The following is a 15,642-nucleotide window of genomic DNA, read 5'->3' as shown; positions in this document are numbered from 1 at the left end:
TGTTACCTACAAATAATGTATTAAAATAATCCACTAAAACACAAAGAATGTCCAACGTAGTGCCCAAAGTCTGGACTATGTTTGACATGCTCTTCCAAGTGTTTTTCTTTCGTTTTTTGCATTCTGCCTTCCCCAACATTGGCAATAGCCAGCTTTTCTGGTGTAAGTTCTCCTCTTGATTGCCTTGTTATGCTTATTGTTTAATGGCATGGCAAAATCCAACATTTTCTGATCACACGGCAATCAAGGCTAACGTTTAAGGCATCAGATATCAAAAGGTAAGCAAAATGTTTGAAACAACTACTTGGGAATACAAGGGGTGAAGAAGGCATTGTAACAAACCTGAACAGTTCATTCATTATTTAATCAAATACTGATACATTGCCTTAATCCAATTTCAGAAATGCTACCAACTCCTGATGAGACAGGATCATGTGGAAATTCCAACAAAATGCCAAAACAATTTTGGCCATGCAAATTGAGATTGTGTGCTATAAAAAATTAGTTTCCTTGTCTTGCAATCTCTCGCACTCAGTATTAAAATCTATTTTGTTCTCTAAACGTAATCTAAGAATCAACTAAGAAGAAAAAAAAACATTGAAAACCAAAAGCATGCTTCAGTTCAAACCCTGTGACGCCCACAAACTAAGCCATGCCCAATATGAAGGTCAGGCGGACCGGGGCGGGTTCTGTTACGGCCCTTGAAATCCAGGACGGTTCGGGCATGGGCCGGCCAATTGGCATCCTACTACTTCACGGCACCAAAAATTGCTGCCACTCACCTTTGAAACTCCTTGATCTCGTTGAGCTTTTCTTCCCCAAATTAGTCCGGCTCGCTGCTTTGGCTTCGACTTCTAGGGTTTCAATCCAGGGAGCGAGGTCGGTCGAGAGAGGTATGGATTGGGGGAGCGTCGCCGCGGAGGATCTGATCGACGCCTTACGGGAAGTTGATTGGTCCTCGCCACCGCGCCCATCTCGGAGTTCTTCCCGGTTCACCATCCCTAGATCCTATTCCCAGAAATGGACCAGTCGATTCAAATGCAATCTTTACTAGTAAGGCCGATGGATGAGATAATTGCACCTCGTTTTGGCTTCATTGGGATTGCCTACTAAGTTTTGATTTTTTTCATGCTACGGTGCGTTCTTTTTAGGATATTGTTGCGCCTAAAGTTCCTCCCAGATATTGTAGACGTGCACAGATGATAATTGTTAGGATAGGAAGATGAATTCTCTGTACTGTTAACTGAATTATGTCTTTCGCGGTGGATTTTTTGTGTGCGGAAGTTTTGTTTCCTCGCGGATAATCGTTGGCGTCTCAGTTAGACGATCGATTAGCCTGTTTCCTTCGTATTCTGAAATATGATTTACTAATTAAGAATATTATCTGAACTTTATATTGCAAAATTTTATTGCAGCTACAGAACGAATTACTTCATCCTGATCATTTTCGTGCTTGGTAAGAAAATTGGCTACGCCGTGTCTGTTCTTTTAAGTGAATTTATTTGTTAAACTTTCTTTATTAATATTAAGTATGCCCCTCCTAATGCCCACCTATTTTCCAACTTCTTATTGCAGCAGTGGGATTTCTTCTGAAGCCTCTTGCTGTTGTTTCGGCCTTTCTCACAGGTTTAAGCATCACGTTTTTAAATGATAGGTAAGGCTCTGCCTATAATTAAGATGCTTCAGAACTATGACGAGTTAATTCTCAATTTTTTTTCATTACTGGAACAAAAGTTCATCACTTAGCACATGATCCTTACTACTAGTTGATAATATTTTTTATCCTGTTTATTTAGGTGGGTCTTTTATTATCTTGGTTTGCATACTATTCTTATAAAGATGAAAAAATGTTATGACCTATTTTTATGGCGGGGTTTATGAAATGGATGCTTTCCTATCTACCATGGAATTGAAATTCTGTCTCCAACTCTCAAATTTTCGCTTTATGCACATTTGATCTCTCTCCTTTTTTACCTAATGGGATGCAGGTCAATTTCCTACCAAACATCTTCTACATTGCTAACTGTTTGGCCACTTGTGTCTGATAAGAGGGAATTGGAAGAAATGATCATCGTGCTATTTGTATTGCCTTCCTTTTTTGGAAAAAAGAAGCTGATACGAGAGTAACTCTTCTATCATATGTATATATATAATAGAAGCCTAAGGATACAGCCACATTCTAACAGAAAGAAAAAAGCTTAGCTCAGAGTCAGTGTTGTGAGCTAAATCAACTGCCTGTATAGACAGCTATAAGTCAAAATAAAAATTCTGTTGCCTGGAAGACATGGGAGATCATCTTCAGTGTGAATATAGTCATGTTTATGTCACTTATCCAATGTGAATGATGTTTTATGGAACTGGAATTCTGTTCCCCACTCTCCATCTTTCACCTTAAGCACATTGGATCTCTCCTCTCTCTTTTATTTTTCCCTAGAGAAATGCAAGTGAATTTTATATCGGCCACCTTCCACATTGCTAACTGTTTGGCTTCTTTGATTATCTAATGTGCACAATGTTTTCACCTTTGGTGCTACAATTCATTTCAGCATGCATCCTTCTGGATGCTTGTCTACTAGAACTTTTTGTTTGATTAATTAACTCTAATCCAGCTTAATTATGGGCAACTAGTCTTCCTACATGTTGATAGGTTAAAGTTTATCTTAATATATCGTATCTATTGTAACTTCAACACACATTGAGCCATAGAATTGACTGTGCTAGAGGTTGATCTTAGTTCCACCATTGATCATAACTGAAAATTAGATATGATTTCTTTGTCCCACACTTTAAACACACCATCTTATAACTTGTAAATAATTCTGCACTGTTACTCTCTAATGGAGTGGTTTCCACAGCTTTGCTGTTACTTTTAACGAGAAAACAACAAGGGCTGTCAGACAGTTTTCTCCCCGTCTAGCTGCAAAATTGAGGCCCCCTATCACGTAAACACAAAATATTCTTTCAACATTATTTCCTTGCTTGTTATGGAGTCAATTATATAATGGCATATATATTCATAGGCCAGTAATTCGTGGACGATCATCAACAAAAAGAGCAATCCATATATGTGGCCAGCCTCGTTGGGTGTTTGTTTTAATATCCTCAGTTGGTAAGTTCAAAAACTCATCTTTATAGTGTTGGAATGACAACTTTCCAGTGATAACATTATGACTTAAACCCTTGTCACAGCTAGTTGTATCCTCTGGTTGACTTCTTGCAACCTCCTTTCAGTGCTTTGGGCACTCACCATTGGGCTGCTGGGTACGCACTTGTTCACATTCACGTTTATTGAAAGATGAAGATTTAATTTAATCTCACTGTGATTGGGGTTTTGCAGCGACAATACTTCATGCAAGTTTCAGGTCACCCAACCTGAAAGCACGCCTCAACACATTCCGTGAGGAATTTCGAGCAGTGTGGCGCAATTACAGCGAGCTATAATCACTGAGGTGAAGATGACTATTTTCCCTGAAAGCTAGTTTTATTCTCACGTCTTCAGTGCAAAATGGAAGGATGTAGCCCCAAATACAGTTTGGCCTTACCATTTCATCATCTCGTTTCAGCGTTGCACCGTTATTCAGCTCCTCTTTTGATAATGCTAGTCACACAAGATTCTCCATAGCAATAAATCCTTCATGATATTCATATCTCGATACTTCCCCACAGTCTAGTTTCTTAGTTGTGACACTTGTAGGGCGAGGTGCTTCTCATTTCCTTGAGAAGAGCAATTCTAGTTGAACTTACAAAGAAGGCTTCTCCTATGTAACTTATATGCTGACGTTATTCTTGTATTATGCATGGATGTTAAATGTTCATAAATATTTGCAGGTAATACATAATGGAACTGAATCTTTCTATGTAGGATCCGGCTTGAAACTTTCTAGATTTGCCTGTTTTCCTTCAAAATGGTCATTTTAGTTGGAGGATGCAATCAATCTTGTACAGAAGCTGGCGTAAGACTTGTTACCTTGTCAGTTTCTGTTGTAGTACAAACTGATAAGTGATTACTCTAAATGAATAACTTTTTTAGCTCTAATTTTAGAGGGGAACTTTGCCATTGCTTATCTATAGAGGATTGAAGGTAAGCAAATAATTTACATGTTCGCCAATGATTTGCCCTCACGGATGTAGTCAAGTTGGTACTCGGATGATAGGTTTATAATAATAAAATAAAGTTTGAATTCTCACGGGTGACTGTGGTGAACATTATCACCTTTTTGCAACAATAATGTTTGAGTATTCGTTTAAATGTACCACGTCTCAGTAACCAAGCTGTTGGAGCAGGCATTGCCACTCAACTTGTGGGAACAACAAACAGTAGATAGTAAAGCTCAATTTAAAATTTTTTTCCCAGCTTTCAAAATGATTATTTAGATGAAGCATGAATCTCACCTAATAGTACCGGATATCCAGCAAGGATTGAGGAAGTACAACAGCTAATAGATAGGTTTCTGATATGAATAGGGTTGATAAAAGTTGATACTGTCCATTTAAATGATACAATCTAACCCATAATATATATTTTAGGTTTAGATTTTAAGGAAATTCTTACAAATAATGGATCCAGTGTAAACAAATTACTCATCTATAATTCTTAGTGTAACAGATTAGAGTTATTTATAAATATATAAATGTTTAATTGAGTAGTAGGCAGTGTAAACGAGCTATTTATAAATATATAAATATTTGATTACTTAGAATACTATCAATTCGTATAATATATGTATATATATATAATTTAAATAAATTAAGATTGTGTATAATTATTTAAACTTTTATAGTGTATTTATTTAAAATTTATTAAACGGATTATGCCATGTGATTTATTTAAGACCTTTTTTTTTGTAATTAAGTGATCATATTACACAACCAATTTATGACTTGTTTAATTTATTTAATTAAATTATATAACGAATTAAAAATAAACTAAATAAATTATAACGATTTAAATCATGTCAAGTAGATGGTACTTATTTTTGGATTTCAATTAGACTCTCACGGTCTCACCTTTAAATTGGTACTGTTCGTAATGGATGTCTTTAAAAAAAAAGTAGAATGCGCATAAATTCTACCACAATTGCATATCCTCAACGATTCACACACGTCTGTGTCAAACAGTCAGTTCGCATTTATTTGGGACGCAAAAAGTGATGTGATAATTCAGAGAAGAATCTCTTTAACTGACTGAGACTGAATCGTAATTATTCAAGCGGCGACGCAATTCAAATAAACTTGTCAGAAGCTCCAAGATGCTTGGTTGAAGAACAAAGCTGTTATTGAACTCTCAACTCACAGGTCAAATTTATTTGATCGTTAAAAATTTTATAATTTTCATAATATAAATTTATTTATTTTTTAAAAATAATTATTTATCATATTAACAAACCTGATTGATAAATTTTATTCATTAATAATCCTTAATCAATATTAACAAATTAAACATTCAAATTTATTTTATATATATTAAACAAATATAAATAAATTTTTATCAAACAGAATAACAAATTTATTAATAACATTTGATTCATTTAAAGTAGGATTCTGTTCAAACATCAATTCAGACAGAGGTTTGACAAGAAATAACCTTCATTAGTGCTTTATTACATCAGACAGAGGGCAGAGGCCAAGGAAAATAAACAGGAGCAACAAATCTAAACAGCTCTGGAGCTTCAGCGCTCAACGTTTTAACTTATGTCTACAGTCTATCCACTTGGGTAAAGAACAAGATTAGTGATTGCAATTGCAAAGACACATGCGAACCAATAGCTGGTATAACACAACCAACAAGCGCGTTTCACCTCTCACATGACTATCTCGGGCTTCAGGATGCTTGATTTGATTTCTTTATGTGGGAGAACAACCCCTCCATTGCTATACACCTCGTCAGAAACATGCACGTCCTCGCCAAGAATGGTCATGTTTTCGATCCGTGCCCACTGCCCCACTGTCGAATGCCAACCAATGATGCTGCCGGAGATGCATGCGTGCTTCCTAATTCGAACACCTCGCATCACAGTGCACCTTGATAGCCTGACTCCAGGCTCGATCACGCATCCAGGACCAATGGCAACATCTGGCCCGATGAGGCATCCCTCGCCAATCACAGCATTCTCATGAATCAGGACATTCCCTACGATATGAGAGCCAGCAGCTAACTCTGTCGATGCTTTTTTCCGCAGCGAGTCAAGATAGAGCCGTAGGCCTGTGATGTAGTCCTTTGGCTGGCCGATGTCCATCCAGAAACCGGGCAAGACCATGGCATAGAGCTGTTTCTCAGCTGCAATTTTTGGGAAAACTTCCTTCTCAATAGAGGTTGGTCTCAAATCAATACGGTCCAAGACTGATGGATTCAACAAGTAAATCCCAGCATTGATCTTGTTTCCGACAAATATTTTGGGCTTCTCCACAAATCTATCCACCCTACCATTTTCTTCATCCATCACAACAACACCATATTTGGATGGCTCGTCAACCTATCAAGTAGAAAAGGTAAGTCATTGGCATAAAGCAGAAGAATACGCAACGAAGGGTACTATATATACCTTGGTCACCATTACTGTTGCCTCCCCGCCATGCGATTTGTGGAACTGAATTAGGTTAGCAAAGGGGTATTCACTTATGACATCGCTGTTGAGGACAAAGAAAGGTTCACCAGAACCATCTATTAGCTTGTCTCTCGCTAACGCTAGAGGGACCAGCTGTTCCAAGCGGTTCAGTCTCTTGCGAGCAAGTGATTTTAATTCCAAGCTTATCCTCAAAGTCGTTCAAGAAGCTAATCATGACCTAAAAAATGGCAAAGATCAAAGAGTGTAGACCCTCGAAAAGGCATGAATTTCTACTTGAATCTGAAAATAACAGTGCACAGGGATAGATGCGTCGTATCTCGTACCTCTGGTCGATAATTGATGGCCAAAATGACTTCGGTAACTCCAACATCCTTCAGAGCTTCAATCTGACCAATGTTACAGATATTAGTAATACAAAATCAATTAATGAGTCACCCACAACTGGAATTCAAAGAGAAGATGCAAGACTCCACAAGAATGCAAGACTCCAAGGAACAGCCCCTGTTGTATGAGATAATGAATCAACAAGATCTTAGGTAACAAGTTTTTCAAGTACATCGATAATAATAATTAATTAAGCAAAAATGACACTAATTCTTGAGAAAATTATTGAATTTTCTCAGTTCAACTAAAAGTGAAGCAAGCGCTTAGGTAACATCAAAAAAATTCCATCCCATGATCTTGATATCTTCTTTATTTAAACAGTGACATGAAAGGGAGTGCGACGGGAAACATATACCTGATGAAGAATCATTGGTTTGTTAGCAAAATCAACAAGTGGCTTTGGGAAACTAAGCGTCAGAGGCCGAAGGCGGGTGCCAAATCCACCAACAAGAATGAGCGCTTTCATGGTGTATAATTTCTTTTCCCTGTGGATCAGATGCGAGATCCATAGATCAAAAACAAGCAAAATCTACAAGGATATGACAGGTAAACAATAGAAACATTTGACACGTAAACAATGGTAAAGGAGACGAGTAAATTGCAGTGGTCTAACTGGCTTGGAATTATACTCTCCAATCATAGGTTTTATCCAACAATTTGGCAAGTTTTCTAACCAACTATCTTCATCGGCTTCATGTGATTTACTTTCTTCCCTTGGGTTGCTCCTGAAATAATTTAATTGATCTTAGTTCTCTCAGAAGAGAAGCAAGATCTAAAGACTAAATTCCCTCAAATTTGACTTCATAGATTCCAATACAATTGAGATGACACGAGCTATGCTTGTGACAGATGCTCACAGATATGTATAAATTCACGAAGAAATTATGTAATAAGAGCTAAACCACAAATAATGTAGAAAAAAAATAAAATCAGACTACTCGATCCAGATCTAGCCAAGCATCAGAGAAGGCAAAACTATTACCAACTAAGAAAACAACCCAAATAATACAACTGAGAAAAAGAGAACAAGGTCATTGTCTTAAAAGATCAATTTTTGAGTCAATTTAAATAGTTTACTGCCAAATAAAAATTGCGAGCACCTTACCAAGCTACAAACCCCTAATCACCGCAGAAGCACAGAGATCGAAACATAAACTCGCCGGATCTTTCACAAGCCTAGTCGCAACAATCCTAAATCTCCACACTTCAAGATCCAACTCTTAAACACACACAAACTACACGCCACTGAAAAGAAAGAGAGCTACCGGAGATCCAAGCCAAGAACAAGCAGGAAAAGAAAATGAGAGCAACAAGCAAGATACAGTGCACGAAGAGGGTTGGAATCTCACCAATAGGAGAACTTTTCATCAAGATCCCGGCGGGAGGACGCAGATCACGGGGAAAGAAAACCGATCTCTCCGCGGCCCACGAGCAAGACGAGGCGAAGCAGGCGAAGCAGGCGAAGCAGGCGAAGGACTTCAACCCACCCCTTCCTCCTTTTATAGTCCCTATCTGATTTAATTTTAAAATACCCATTTTATGATTTTTTTAACATCTAAAAAAATTATTATGTAATTTTATCCGACGCGGCATGATCCAATTGGACAATAAAGTCACCGGACGTGCTGTGCCAAGTATTCAATTCAAAGCTGGTAACAGAAGGTATTCACATTTGATGCCTCAAACTCATATTTCTATTGAGTGTTATGGTAGGCGTAAATTTTACTTGAATAATAAATACTATATGACCCGATTTCTAAGTGATTAAAAATAGCATTTCCCATCGACCAAAAAACAAATAAAAAAATATTAATCAATTGGTGAAAACAATGGCCAATTAGCTGTCGCTGACAAAATATAATTAGAAAAGACCAGAAGAAATAAAACTACGGCATCGGATTTGGCATGTTCTCGCAGGCGCCGTGCGCAGCAGTTAGGGTGCGTTGAGATGTTGTCTTGTCCACGTCTTCAAGTCCAGCTACTGCTCATCCTACCATGAAAAAATTATGTATAATAATAATAATAATACAAATTTCTTAAAACTAAAGAATGCCATAGACACTTTTGCAACCTGAAGATTTATTTAGATTATTTTTTTTATATAATATGGAATAACAATATTTATAAATATGCAAAATACAATTTTTAAAAAATCTATATTTATTTAAATTATCTATCTATATAATATATATAAATTTAAAATCACATATTCATTAGTTCTTTTAATATTAAAATCTTCTACTTCATTTATTAAAATTATATTTCTTTTATTATTTTTGTCACATCGAATAGTAACCATCTTCATTAATTTGATACCAGTAATTTTTTAATCTATTATTATTGTTATTATATAATATGATGACAAATTTATTATTAGTTATATCATCGTATATTATAGAATATAATAAGACTAATAAGAGTCAATAAATTTAATGGATTAAAGGTATAATAATATCAAGTTACGAACATAATTTTAATTTGTAAACGCTCTACGGAAATGGCTTTTCTGGTGCTGCTTCAGTTCAGAACATAAGCTAGTAAATTCTATGAATAGGACCTATGGTGAGAGATGACCTTGGCTGCTTACATCACGAGCGGCTGGGATTAAAGCATGCATGATCGTGTGGCACATAAGCTCTATTTGGCGTAATTTTTCTTTGCAGAAGGTAATAATTCTATCAGATAAGATTTAATCTCAGCCCCTCTCACTGCAAGCGGCCATTAGATTTACATGATGGTACGATGTAAGACATTATTTCACAATTTTCCATGCAGGAGCGTTGCAACCCTTGTTTTGCATAAAGCCATTTTTGTAAAGAAGAGCTATCAGGAGAAGTATTTTAAGAAACGTTGAAAGGCACGAGCTTGGAAGTTGAAGAGCCTCAATATGAAAATTGATGTTACCTTGAAATATATGGAATCAATGGAGAAGTATTTGAGAGACATGAAGATGGACAAGAGCAATTAATGCCCATGATATCGTACTTGTCGACAAATCAACGAGTATTTTCAAAGTCCAACAATTATTAGTAAATTGATTTTGTTAAGTTGATGTCAGATGATCTTTCTCATAAATTGCCACTTGACATTATTCAAAACTCGAAGACGAGTTCTTTCAACCTCGGATGACTAATGTAGGAGAATTCAATAATAATAATTATTATTTTTAATGGTTTTTATTTTTAATAATTTTTAGAGTTTTTAGTATTTTAGAGTATAGTTTTGAAAATTTTTATTTTTTTATCTTTTAAGATTTTAAATTCATTTAGAATTTTTTGAGTAGTTTTGAATATGTTAAGAATTAATTTTCATTTATGTTATTTTTTTTCCTTTTATTTACAAGTTGAAATTTTAGATTTACATAACCATCTTGTTAGTTGAGGTTAAGAAGAAATTTTTAAATTTAATAATATTTTTAACAGTGCCGTTTATTTTCATATCTCTTAATATATATTTTTTTAATTAACAAATTTTAAAATATTAATTTTCAACGTTCATAATTGATCAATAAAATTAATATTACCTAGCTACAGAATAATCACTTTCCTTCCTGTTCCACATCACAAAGCTAAACAGACCTCCACGTTATCTTTGTCAAGCAAACTTTGGAAAGTTTGCGTAAATAAATAAAGCAAGCTTCGGAAGTCTGCACTACACGTATTCATTTAGCCTCGTCTAGTGGGCGTTGGTAACCTTGATAGACGGTTGTTGTTTGTCACCGCTAGTTGTGGGTCAAACGGGTATTTCGAGGCACTACCTGTGCCTTTGTTAGCGATCCATGCATTGGAGCTTAGTTTTGCAACGTGCAATTAATTGGCCATCTATACAAATGGTTAATGAAACTAGCCAACTTACGTTCGTTGAGGTTTATTATTTTATTCGGTCTCTGTTAGACATTCTGATTGGTTGTCGATAGTTTTGACTACAAGTTGAATCTTATGGGCATCTAAAGGATGTTCTGGGCATTCTGTTGACCCTTTAATGGTCTTCTGTTGGGTTGTAGTTAGGAGTACAAATTATCAAATTTGAACTTGAACATGCTCAATAAATGTTTTCAAAACAAATTTAAACTTATAATATTTTACTTGATTATCCACAAGCTACTAGCGAATTGAACTTTCTTTATCTTTACATAATTTTTTATTTGAATATGCTTGATTCGAATAACTTGAATTGGATTCAAATTTAAAGTTTTTTGAATTATAATTTAATTCTACTTCAATCATAGCTCAAACAATTCAAATTGAATTCAAGTTTGAATTTTATTTCTAATCGAGTTTGAACTAAAATTATTTAGATTTTTAAAGTTTGAATTGAATTTGAATATCATATATATTTTTCAACTTAAACTTAAATATCAATAATTTCTTACTATTTAAATTGATTGGTTTCTTTTGCACACTTACTAGGCTGGTTTGTCAGACCTTTTGAATTCAAAATATAACTCTTGTGCTTACGTACCATCAATGGACTTTATATTCATTGAATAGCTTCTGTTGGGTCGTTAAATTCATTTTCGACGAAATTTTTACAACCCTTTATTTTCATCACTAATGGATCGCTAAATGGGTTTAAGATCGATTACCGATGGAAATTTCCATCGCTAATCTCAGTAATTCTTGAGGTGCTATCTAGATCAAAAGGACATATAGCTATTCAATTTTGCATCTATGTGAAAACCCAGTTCTTGAAGAGGCACCGTATCATTTTGGAACATTCAACTCTTTTTTTCAGGTGGCAACAATTATATATGGTCCTAATAATGCCGGCCACTTTTCCACACACTATCTATCCAAATCTATCACTTTATTATCTTTGACACATTCAAACATGGTTACCTAATGCCTACTCAAATTAAAGGAGGAGCCATATTTTAAAAATTAATTAGGACATAAAAAATAGTTGTTTAATTAGCAATATATAAACATAAGGATTTGTAATGACTTTAGTACTATATATAGGTGGTGAGTGTGTGTGTGTGTGTCTATATATATATATCTAAATAAAGATTGATAATCAAAGAGAAACTACAAGTAAAGAGAGTACATGAGTGCAAAATAAAATATAATGTTTTTCTTAGTTGTACATGCATGTGTGGAAACCAAGTTATGAATCAATGCCTGGTCTGAAATGAAAAAGGAAGATCTCAGCGAGTTAGGATATATTAACTTACATGCTCCATGCATGCATGCAGCATCTTCGAATCTGATACCTTGAGGTGGAAACAGTACTTGGTCTCAGAGATTAAAGGCCTCCATGATTGGACTCATGTGATCGCCAGCATGAAATCTCTCTCTCTCATCCTCCCGCAATTCATCTGCCAATTGAATTGGAGTCCCCAATACTAAAGATTCTTAGGAGCAGGAGAGACTGCTTTAGCCAAAAGCTAAAGCTGCTACCTTCTTGATCAACCTCTCTAAGTATATATACATACATATCAATCCAGCTACCAGTCCATTTCAGCTTCCATTTTCATTCATTCAGTATGCTAAGGATAACCTAACAAATTAAGGGCACTTTTTTGAAAACTAAAAAGAAAAAATTGCTCGCTTTATTCGCTCAATAGGGACTGCCTTGGACTTGATGAAAGCAGGCCAAAACCTAGATTCCCTGAGACAGTGACTGCAGGCAAAGAAAGAAGGATTCACTCATGATCTGTTTCATCCACTTTTTCTTTTCTCCCGTCTATATAGTTCCACTCTTCTGCAACAGTTGTTACTATGATTATTTTTTCTTCCATGACTGGGCTCATGGTCTTAGGTTAGATTGTTGCAAATTCCTATTGGTCTGCATGGATTTTTGGGAGGAAGTTGCATGGAAGTTACATGGACAAGTGTGCAGTAATAGCAGTGTCAGAATGTATATTTCACCAGTCGCCAAATCTAACAGCATATGCTCCAAATAAAGTGCTTGTCTGATTGTCTCTCATGAAACTCTGTGCTTATTTGTAGATTAACTAACAGAATAAAAATGCATATATAGATCATCACATAGCAGGGCGAAAGAGACTTGATTGAACTCCAAACAGCATAATACTCTCTCTTGCTAATAAATATCAGTACATTTTTATATATAGTTTGAATGTTTTGCGAAAATGCTATCATATATGATATGAATGATTATATGATCTGACAGAGAGAATATTATCGGACTGAAAAAAAAAAACTGGAGGGACGAGAGACCAAAAAAGAAGATGCCATAATAGTCAATATGGACAGGCTCCAAAGTTCTAGAAATCTAAAGGTAACGTGGAGATGCATGATGACCATGTTCTAGTTAATTTGATTACCACTCTACTGTTTGATCTCTTGGAGGCCGTCGTCTATGTGCTTCTCAGCCTTCAAGGTAGGAATATCTATGGCATCATGATATATGCACATATCTCGAGAGGGAACAAGATCATAACAGACAACTAATTAAATAAAAATGATTACATCAAGATAAGAAAGATGTATTCGAATTTAAACGCAATATAATTAGCTGCATGATATATACACCCTAACCTACATTACTTAAGACTTGTTTCTTCATGAGTTCATGCAGTCGATCTATCACATTAATTTGGAAAAAGGACAGGAAATTAATTAAACAACAAACACAATTAAATACTACTACATATGGATATCCAAGATGAGATAAGAACTGACCTACGATTAATTAGTTCTCTACTCTTCTTGAAGGGAAGACACGAGACCATAATTCTTCCAAATTAAAGTACCAGTTGTCACAGGAATATAAACCATCGATCAGGATCTGCAAAATATGATCATTACAAGATGTTATTGCCCGAGGAGGATGAGTTGAAGACGGAGAGATCTGTCATCGCCCAACTGCTTCCGCTAGTAGCGCTGCCGCCTTCACCGGTAGCGCCGCCGGTGCCACTCCAATTGTATTGATCGTTTCCTGAGAGACCTAAATATTGCCTTGGAAAATTGAGCCTTAATTGATCGTTGTGATCTTCCATCTTCACCGAAGCTAGTTGTGTGATCAGTGAAGACCCTGAGACAGCCTTTGCGCCATCGACTTGCCTCGCTTCTCCAGTGAAATGGTACAGCCCGGACATGGACGGTTGCACCGCCGGCACTGGTGGCTCCAATCCCCCTCCCAAGAAAGGGAATTGCTGGATCTGCGGCAGCCTCCATGGCTCCAGCCCGATATTGCTTGAGTTGCCTCCCACCTGATACTCCGCCGTCACGGTATCCATCGTCGGAATCCCAAAGTTCAAGCCGAGATTGTTCGCCGCGCCATAGTGGCCCAAAGTTGTGGGCATGGAGACCACGAAGGGGAACTGTCCATGCTGGGGTATGACAGGAGAGATGCCGCTGCCTCCGCCACCTCCTGTGGCAGTGGAAGACGAGGACGAAGTACCGCCGCCGGCCTGGCGGTCCGCAGTCGACTTGGAGGAACTGCCGCCCGACGACTTACTGCTCCGCTTGTTGCGGCGGCAACCACCGCCAACAGGCACGTTGCGGAGGGCGCCTCCGCGGGTCCAGTAGCGGCGGCAGGCCTTGCAGAAGTGGCGCGGTTGCGAGAGCGAGTAGTTGTTGTAGTAGCAGAACTTGGTGTTGCTGGAGTCGCAGCGCGGGCACTTGAGCGGCTGCTCCGGTTGCGGGATCTTCGCGAGCCGAGCCCGTTCCGACATGGAGACAGCCCTTGATGCCGAGTCCGGAGCGGCAGCCATGCCAGCGGCTTCAGGCGGTCTTGTCACTGCAGCTAGCCCAGGGATGAGCGGAGGCACCTCCCCACCACCGGATCCGCCTCCACCTCCACCTCCTCCTCCGCCTCCGCCTCCGGCAGTTGGAAACGGAAAAGATTGTTGCAGCTGAGCATAGCACGAAGAAAGATCATTAGGGTAAAGTAATCATAGAAGAAAAGGGTATATTCAGAAGGAGGGATAAGAAAAAGGACGTGAATATTATTTTGTTGCTTTAATTAACACTCTTTTTGACGAAGAAGCTCAAAAGAGGAATTATAATCTTCAAGGAAAAGAAGAAGGTAGCAATACCACTCACCTGATTCCAGTTGGGTGGATCAAGATACACCGGAACGGAGGGAAAAACCATCTCTGCTTCTTCTTCCTCCTCCTCCTCTTTCTTTCTGATACTTTTTCTTTTTTGCACTTGAAGATGATAGACGAAGAAGTTGGGAAGCAAGAAATTCCCCGGAGGTGGAAGGTATAGAGATGGAGAGAGAGAAGATTGTTGCTTTAGTAGCGCCTTTTATATTACATAGTGCAGAGGCTTCTTTCTTAGCCTCTAAGGATTCTCAGTGATAATATATATTAGTAGCAGAGACAATACTGTTAGGAATATTGAGAAAAGAAGAAGTGGAAGCCCTAATGGAATGATGATGATTTAGATGAGGAGCTTGATCACGAGTCCATTAAAAAAAGTTTTTTGTAGTCAAAACATTCTCCACTTGTCTTGATGAAACTGATGGGTACGTCATTTCATGTTTTAAACGATCTTGGGATCTGCCTCTCTATATATTTATTGTGCTACGTACTAATTCCGCCTGAAACTTATTTCTTGTTTTTTAATTATACTCGTCTATGCTGCAGAATACTTACACTTCACGTTATAATCAACGAAAGGTAGACAATTTCATAATTTCTATATCAGTAGATAGATTTGTTGGAGGTTCCAGTTCCCCATAGCCAAAGCTTTTGGTATACTCATTTTCACTTCTTAAA

General features: G+C 37.2%; 2 protein-coding genes and 1 pseudogene across 2 annotated transcripts; 1 reads left to right on the top strand and 2 right to left on the bottom strand.

Annotated features, from left to right (window-relative positions):
* The first annotated feature begins 895 nt into the window (after positions 1 to 895).
* On the top strand, positions 896 to 3,849 carry LOC141833479 (PRA1 family protein A1-like). Its single transcript, XM_074720936.1, has 7 exons — positions 896 to 1,053; positions 1,416 to 1,456; positions 1,576 to 1,654; positions 2,856 to 2,942; positions 3,021 to 3,109; positions 3,190 to 3,261; positions 3,338 to 3,849. Exons 1-7 carry the CDS (start codon positions 896 to 898, stop codon positions 3,439 to 3,441), a joined length of 630 nt encoding a protein of 209 aa, XP_074577037.1. The 3' UTR covers positions 3,442 to 3,849.
* Positions 3,850 to 5,568: 1,719 nt separating this feature from the next.
* On the bottom strand, positions 5,569 to 8,404 carry LOC141833247 (putative mannose-1-phosphate guanylyltransferase 3; annotated as a pseudogene).
* A 5,059-nt stretch (positions 8,405 to 13,463) lies between these two features.
* Positions 13,464 to 15,107, bottom strand: LOC141833598 (dof zinc finger protein DOF5.1-like). Its single transcript, XM_074721075.1, has 2 exons — positions 14,963 to 15,107; positions 13,464 to 14,772 (listed from the first exon to the last, which is right to left on the bottom strand). Exons 1-2 carry the CDS (start codon positions 15,011 to 15,013, stop codon positions 13,720 to 13,722), a joined length of 1,104 nt encoding a protein of 367 aa, XP_074577176.1. The 5' UTR covers positions 15,014 to 15,107; the 3' UTR covers positions 13,464 to 13,719.
* Positions 15,108 to 15,642: the final 535 nt, after the last annotated feature.

Source organism: Curcuma longa, chromosome 8, assembly GCF_044706935.1.
Source record: "Curcuma longa cultivar G26 ecotype Majalengka, Jawa Barat chromosome 8, ITB_CL_G26_1.1, whole genome shotgun sequence".
NCBI classification, from domain to species: Eukaryota; Viridiplantae; Streptophyta; class Magnoliopsida; order Zingiberales; family Zingiberaceae; genus Curcuma; species Curcuma longa.
This window is presented reverse-complemented; position numbering and strand designations above follow the sequence as displayed.

What these genes read in the sequence shown, in the direction of transcription:
- LOC141833479 (XM_074720936.1), top strand. Translation starts at nt 896, where the DNA reads ATGGATTGGGGGAGCGTCGCCGCGGAGGATCTGATCGACGCCTTACGG. An exon ending in CCTGATCATTTTCGTGCTTG is followed by an intron (nt 1,457 to 1,575) that starts GTAAGAAAATTG and finishes TTCTTATTGCAG; the next exon opens with CAGTGGGATTTCTTCTGAAG. An exon ending in TGTTTTAATATCCTCAGTTG is followed by an intron (nt 3,110 to 3,189) that starts GTAAGTTCAAAA and finishes CCCTTGTCACAG; the next exon opens with CTAGTTGTATCCTCTGGTTG.
- LOC141833598 (XM_074721075.1), bottom strand. Translation starts at nt 15,013, where the DNA reads ATGGTTTTTCCCTCCGTTCCGGTGTATCTTGATCCACCCAACTGGAAT. An exon ending in ATCCACCCAACTGGAATCAG is followed by an intron (nt 14,773 to 14,962) that starts GTGAGTGGTATT and finishes TGCTATGCTCAG; the next exon opens with CTGCAACAATCTTTTCCGTT.